A 7,987-nucleotide genomic window follows, 5' to 3' on the forward strand; every position below is an offset into this window, starting at 1 on the left:
CGTTTTGAAGACCGTCTGTAATTATCCAAAATGCACAACGATACCAGAATTGCAAATGTAAAGAATAAACTCAGTTTATACAGACTATTAAAACATTCTTATAACGAAGAAGAATATCTTAAATTAGCAAATGTACGTCATAGATCTACCATCACAAAACTAAGAATCAGTTGTCACAAATTGCAAATCGAAGCAGGAAGACATTGCACTCCCCTAGAGCAAAGAAACTGCCAATTTTGTAGTCTAGATAGAGTAGAGGACGAAGTGCATTTCACCGTAGATTGTTCTTTATCTGACAGTGTTAGACGCATATCCTTCGGACATGATTTAAGTAAATTTCCACATTTCGGATTCTTAAAAAGTAAAAAAAAATTATATTCCTGTTAACCTTTGAAAATCCAAGTCTAACTGCACATACAGCATCTTACATTTATACAATTACTAAGAAGCTAGAAGAAGTTGAAAAGACTAGAATACATTAGACATCTATAGTTACATGTACATGTAATAGTTATATGTATATTTATATGAATATGTATTCGAATATGTATAATGTGACCTGTGCTTAGCCCAGTGGGGCAAAAATGTACAATAAAGGTCTTAATTCATTATCAGGGCTAATATTACTGGTTATCTTATTTTTGGTATGGTCCTAATGTTATATAACGCAGCTTTGTGTAACGAGTAATACTTACAAGTATTATTTGTGAAGTTGTTTAAAAAATTGCGTCTGAGTCCCAGGGTCATGCATATCAGATTATAATCGGCCTCGCAGACCCCAGGTATACTGTTTAGGGTTAATATGTTTGGAAATGTAGTTTGATTTCCTTGTACTCCTGTTGGTAATGTTTGACATAGTCATGACTGGTTTACGGTTCTACACTACATTTTGACCCCCAATTCATTAACCTTCAATATGCTATTAGTCAGTGATTACACAATTTCCCTGAGTAGTACATGTAGCGTCATGTGATCCTATCATATTCAACTACTAATGGACACACAAGTGAATAAACAAACAAACAAACAAACACACACACAAACATAAACACTTCCATGGAGGTGACCATGAATGAGAAGACGGCTCACCTTGCTTGAAAAAGCACCGGGCGGACTTATACGACACATTATTATTTGCACATAAAAGCAGATCTTACCACATGACGGTACGTCACACAGCTCCCATCTCGAGTTAGGATCCGTGGTAAAGCACCAGACTCGGGGTTCGCCGTCCGGGTTCCGGCAGTAGTTCTGCTCCAGCCCGGCCGATGGGTAGGCAGCAGGTGTCTTGATGTGTTCATGAGGTGTCTGACTGTCCCAGCGTTGACACGTCTTGCCTGTGTTGGTCACAGAGACTGTTCCTCGGTAGGATGCCCCATCTGCGTACTGGCAGCTTACTGGTGGATGAAATTTAAAATAGAAATGAATTAAACCAGAAACGTTATAAAAACTCCGTCATTTTATTATAAATAATTTTATCAGGTTGGTAAATGATTGAATAGTAACTTTCTTTTGTCCACAACCATTTTTTGCATGAACCGACGTTTTGAAGACCGTCTGTAATTATCGGAAATGCACAACGATAACAGAATTGCAAATGCAAAGAATAAACTCAGTTTATACAGACTATTAAAACATTCTTATAACGAAGAAGAATATCTTGTATTAGCAAATGTAAGTCATAGATCCACCATCACAAAACTAAGAATCAGTTGTCACAAATTGCAAATTTAAGCAGGAAGACATTGCACTCCCCTAGAGCAAAGAAAATGCCAATTTTATAGTCTAGATAGAGTAGAGGACGAAGTGCATTTCACCGTAGATTGTTCTTTATCTGACAGTGTAAGACGCATTATCCTTCGGACATGATTTAAGTAAATTTCCCCACTTCGGATTCTTAACAAGTAAAAAAAAAATCATATTCCTGTTAACCTTTGAAAATCCAAATCTAACTACACATACAGCATCTTACATTTATACAATTACTAAGAAGCTAGAAGAAGTTGAAAAGACTAGAATACATTAAACATTTATAGATACATGTACATGTAATAGTTATATGTATATTCATATGAATATGTATTCGAATATGTACAATGTGACCTGTGCTTAGCCCAGTGGGGCAAAAATGTACAATAAAGGTCTTAATTCATTATCAGGGCTAATATTACTGGTTATCTTATTTTTGGTATGGTCCTAATGTTATATAACGCAGCTTTGTGTAACGAGTAATACTTACAAGTATTATTTGTAAAGTTGTTTAAAAAATTGCGTCTGAGTCCCAGGGTCATGCATATCAGATTATTCTCGGCCTCGCAGACCCCAGGTATACTGTTTAGGGTTAATATGTTTGGAAATGTAGTTTGATTTCCTTGTACTCCTGTTGGTAATGTTTGACATAGTCATGACTGGTTTACGGTTCTACACTACATTTTGACCCCCAATTCATTAACCTTCAATATGCTATTAGTCAGTAATTACACAATTTTCCCTGACTAGTACATGTAGCGTCATGTGATCCTATCATATTTAACTACTAATGGACACACAAGTGAACAAACAAACACACACACACACAAACATAAACACTTCCATGGAGGTGACCATGACTGAGAAGACGGCTCACCTTGCTTGAAAAAGCACCAGGCCGACTTATACGACACATTCTTATTTGCACATAAAATCAGATCTTACCACATGACGGTACGTCACACAGCTCCCATCTCGAGTTAGGATCCGTGGTAAAGCACCAGACTCCGGGTTCGCCGTCCGGGTTCCGGCAGTAGTTCTGCTCCAGCCCGGCCGATGGGTAGGCAGCAGGTGTCTTGATGTGTTCATGAGGTGTCTGACTGTCCCAGCGTTGACACGTCTTTCCAGTGTTAGTCACAGAGACTGTTCCTCGGTACATGCAGGAAGCCTCACCTGCGTACTGGCAACTTTCTGGTGGTTGAAATTGAAGAATATGAATAAAATCATGAGCGTAAATAATTTCATCATGCAGGTCTGTAAATGATTGATTCTTTTATTCAAGTTTCGAAGACCGACTGTAATCTTTATCAGGGCTGATATGACGGGTTACCTGTCTATCACTGTATACAGTAAACCAGCAATATTAGCCTTGATAAAAATGATAGACGGTCACGGAAACGTCGGCACATGCAAAACAAATAGTTGTGAATAAAAGAACGTTACTATCCATGATATAAACGCTATCTTGAATTTCAAGTGGAATGTGTTTAAGATGGGGGAACAATAATGAGTAGGCCATGCAACGCCATTACGTCGGCAAGTATGAGGAGCGAAGTAAGTTAGAATTCCAATCTTACGGTTCGAAAGACATGAAAGGGACTTTCTTTGTGAGGTTGGGATTTACTTCCAGCTTCCAACATATTTGTGCGATTATTTCATGTTTCTAATATTTATGGTTTGTGCTAAATCAGCCCACACGAGGCACACTCGTAAGGCGTCATAGTTTGGCAAATCCACTTCCTGAATGGTATCTATTTGCAAAGGAGTAAAGTTGATTCAACTTATACGAATCATAGATTAAGAAATGACCAAACATTATTTTTGATAAGGTCCTAATGTTATAAAACGCAGCTTTGTGTAACGAAGTGCTTTATTCTCAATAAAAATAATCGGAAATAAGACATACCACTTAAGATACTATCATGGCTCTATTCCTCCGAAAATGTCCTTTGAATCTAGGGGTTCTTTCTTAGGCGTCCCCACACATGGGTGTTAACGGAAGAGCACTGTTGTGGGTATGGTTTGGGACACACGGTGGGTGTCCCAAACCGTGCTTGGGGCAAATCTACATTACATTCTGGGACACGCGGGGACTGTCGAACCGTGCCTGACCGGGCACAGTTCTGGACACACAAGGGCATTGTCCCATTCCGTGCTTTGGGGGCGGAGCTTAGTGTTTTGAGGAAGGTGCCTTCTCGTGTTGTTGTTTTAAGCCGACACATTTGTTTTTTCGTCGGGACAAGAATAAGATAAGAAGGAATCGGTGTAGTTATTGCTCTGTATTAAAGTACTTTTACTTTTTGAGCTGGTCTAAGGTGATTTAGGCATACATGTAGTGTTAAAACAGTGTGTAATGTATTATTATGCACTAAAATGAATAAGGTTCTATCAGTTTCTTAAAGCTTGTCCCATCTGAGACGGTTCTTCATACAAGACAGCACGTAGTATAACCAAGAAATTAAAATGACCCAAGAACGGCCCTGGAACCGGAAACAACACTGTGCTTATTCACCAAGCCTGGAAGCGTATCCTCGACAGACTGGAGCAAATTAACGTCTAGATAAACTAATTGTCCAGAACCGTGCCTCGGATATCACACAGTTCTGGACACAAGATGGCCTCGTCCTAAACCTAATGCCTGTCCCGCCGATCAGCACTTTCGGGCACGGTTCTGGACAGTCAAGCTGTGTCCCGCTCTGTGTCCGCTCAGGCACGGTTTGGGAAAGGCACGGTTTGGGACACAACAGGCTATACTCAGTTAATGGATTATAGTCCAATAGTTAGCTTTTTCATATGTCACTAAATGTTAAAAATTTTGGCTGATTTGGGCAGGCCATTTTGACCTCAAATTCAACAGCATTACTGTTAGTCTGTGGTTACAGATTTCCCCAAAATACATGGTGTCGTGTGATTCTACCGTTACTTATGGTCACAAAAGACAAGCAAACACACACACACACACACACACACAAAAAAAACAGAAACACACAAACACCTCGACTTATGGAGGTAGGCATGACTGAGAACACGCCTCACCTTGCCTGAAAAAACACCAGGTAGATTTAGACGGTACGTTATTAAAGCAGCATCCTCGGCGATGACACTCCGTTTGAGTAATGCCTGGCCAGCCGCAATCATGTCGCTTGTTGTTCTCCACCAGGCACTCTAAGAACGGAATTCATACGGCAAATAAAGATTTAGAAAAAAAAACGAAAAAAAATGATATTACGTTAAATGCTAGCATTTAGTGATGTGAATTTCTTTTTTTTTAATTCTTTAGGCCATATCATATCAATTTTATTGATAATATCCTCTGCAGAATACTAAAATTAATTAATGCGATTGGTCGGAAAAAAATAAGGCGGGCAAAAAATTCCTTTATTTTAAAATTTTGAGAAAATAAACCGGTGTTGGGTTGTTGGCAAAAAACATGATATCTCAACCAATAGATCTTTTTTTTTTTAATTTCTGAATCAGACAGTATTATCTATCTTTGCATACATCGTTATGAACTGGGTATTCATGCGCGATGAAACACCTTGGACTGTTAACAACTGCCATCAAACGCGAGCAATTATTGTGTCTCAAGTTTGCTGGGTCCCAGAGAGACCAAAGACAATACCCCCCATTTCCATGAATGTAATAAGCACATTTTTTATTATTTATACGTGACACAATCTAATGAGTTATCTTGTACAGATATATTCCAACTTTATCGTTGCAGCTTTGCGAGAGAATTACAAAAAAGTCTCACCTTCATTTGGGCCATTTTGTTCTTGAGAACCAGACGCCGCTACAATTGCACCACCGGCCATTTCCACCGATCCAGTAGACCCAATTACCTCAGCCTGACCATCCATTCCCACAGGACCCTTTCCTTCAGGAGACCCAGTAGACCCAGTCTGACCATCCATTACCACAAAACCCTTTCCTTCAGGAGACCCAGCAGACCCATGTAAAACAGCCTGACCATTCATTCCCTCAGGACCCTTTCCTTTAGGTGACCCAGTAGACCCAGTCTGACCATCCATTCCCACAAATCCCTTTTCCACAGGAGGCCCAATTGACCAGGTTATTTGAGCCTCATCACCCATTGCCATCATCACCCACTGTATTCCACAGCTCAGCACCATATGGCCCTTTGATCCAGATCTGTTCCCTTTAGGAGACCCAGCAGACCCAGGTAACCCAGCCTGAACATCAATCCCCACAGGACCATTTCCTTCGGGAGATCCAGCAGACACAGGTAACCCAGCCTGACTATCCATTCCCACAGAACCATTTCCTTCAGGAGATCCAGTAGACCCGGATAACCCACCCTGACCATCCATTCCCACAGAACCCTTTCCTTCAGGAGACTCAGTAGACCCATGCAACCCAGCATGACGATCAAATCCCAGAGATTCTCCAGTAGACACAAGTAACCCTTTAGCTGCAAATTTAAAAAAGATAGAAACAGCATGCAATATGTCGCAAATTTGAGACGGAATCTCTTAAGTATTACACGTAACAAGGTACAACAATTATTTCCAAGCAGATTTAATGGGGGCAGGGGACTTTATGTTGGTCGACTGTATCCATCGTTCGCCCAACGGTGTGCGGGTAGAAACCAGGAGGTAATACACTCCTGCCGAAAACTTCACACCTACTTACAAATCGACTTACAATTAGATTGGAAAGATTTCAAGCCTTCCGTTCTGCGGCAGGATTCGTGGGGCGGACGATGGATATAGGCGACCAAAATAAAGTCCCCTTGCCCCACCGAATCTACTGGAAGATTAGTACAACATCACAAAAATTCTGACCTGCACAATACGCCAGGATTACGGCAATGGCCACGCCGATCGCAAACGCAATGCCGATGGTTATCCACAGCTTTTTGCAACATTTTGTCTTGTCGGCATCATCACTTGGATCTGTTTGTTGGTCTGTAGGAACAATATTCACCTATTAGATCCCTTCACACTAACCCTCTTCACAAATACGTCAAAGTGATCATATCATGTAAGATTTTTTTTCGCCAAAACTGTAAATATGACTGAACATTTCTCCTGTAGATATGTCATTTTCAATAACTTTCAACATAATAGCGTCGCTATTTCGCTTTTACGACGACGACTCATTGCAGCACGAGAATAAGTTGCGCCGTTTTTTAAAGGCTTTTAAGAGGCTTTAAAAGGAATGTAAACAAACAACATGGCCGCGATCCACGGCAGCGCCCTGGAGTTGGCAGTTTTTCAACACGTTTTGGGGACAAAACGACGTTGATCTTTAACATCCCAAATGTCAGTATGAATCGAGGTAGCTTTATAGCACTAGAAAATGTGTAAAACAACGATGTTTAATGTTTTTATTCTTAAGCCTCAAGTTACGTAAATAATGGATATGTAATGACGTATTTTCTATAGTATCAACCGGAACGCTGAGATAGGGTTTGTTATGTGCGCTCAGCCTCTTGCTATTTATATTAATTTGGGGGTAACTGTTCTTTTTTAAGCTGAAGTTATTTTAATAGTGAATATGTAAGGGTTGATTATGTCATAAGCATCGTGACTATGTTGGAAAATACCCGTACTCGTGTAACTTGTGTTTCTGTACACATCCTTTGGTTTGCATACTAGTAAAGTAAAAGTCGAAATATATACAGCAGCACATTTCTCATAACGCAAGCCCATGCATGACGAAGGTATATGAAGTCATCGACCTCTTGTTCTGTCTGGGACTATAGATCTGCGTCTGATCGGGAACTAGTGAGAAAAACGTCAAAAGATGCAAAACCGAACTGGCAAGCTCATTCTTACATACGTCCCCCAGATCTAACTCCATCGCTGAAATTCTGGAATGTCTGGAATAAAAACATGTTAAGTCCTCACACAAGCTCCAAAAGCCCTACTGGCACACAAGGCCTTAAACAACCGCTTACCGCCCTAATCTCCCAAATAGTAACTGTGTGGCAAATGGCTCTATACTGCCTGGCCAATTTGATACTGTCTTTCCAGCCACCAAATTATCTGCTTGGAGATTAATACCGCCCTACATGTGCCGAATGTCCCCATACTGCAGAAAAATAGCCATCAGGAGCGCCAGATTAACTGCTTCTGACCAGGCATCTGTTGACCGAATAGAGCCGTATATATTCGACGTGAAATAAATCACAAACAAAAGAATGGCTTCAAATGACTTTAAAAATTTCAGTCCAGTTACCCGGACTTTGCGTTGGATGCCCAGGATGACCAAC

The 7,987-nt window shown here is 40.4% G+C and overlaps 1 protein-coding gene across 1 annotated transcript in view; it reads right to left on the reverse strand.

The window, feature by feature from the left end:
• Positions 1 to 7,987, reverse strand: part of LOC109468197 (collagen alpha-1(I) chain-like) — an 11,106-nt gene that overhangs the window by 494 nt on the left and 2,625 nt on the right. Inside the window, exons 2-5 of the mRNA XM_019766453.1 lie at positions 6,555 to 6,677; positions 5,504 to 6,181; positions 2,695 to 2,940; positions 1,158 to 1,424 (exon numbers count right to left, since the gene is read on the reverse strand). Coding sequence (XP_019622012.1) covers positions 1,158 to 1,424; positions 2,695 to 2,940; positions 5,504 to 6,181; positions 6,555 to 6,677 — 1,314 coding nt within the window. The remainder of the gene's footprint in view (positions 1 to 1,157; positions 1,425 to 2,694; positions 2,941 to 5,503; positions 6,182 to 6,554; positions 6,678 to 7,987) is intronic.

The sequence above is a fragment of the Branchiostoma belcheri genome, unplaced genomic scaffold (genome assembly GCF_001625305.1).
Source record: "Branchiostoma belcheri isolate BF01 breed outbred unplaced genomic scaffold, Haploidv18h27 scaffold195, whole genome shotgun sequence".
In the NCBI taxonomy this organism is placed as follows: domain Eukaryota; kingdom Metazoa; phylum Chordata; class Leptocardii; order Amphioxiformes; family Branchiostomatidae; genus Branchiostoma; species Branchiostoma belcheri.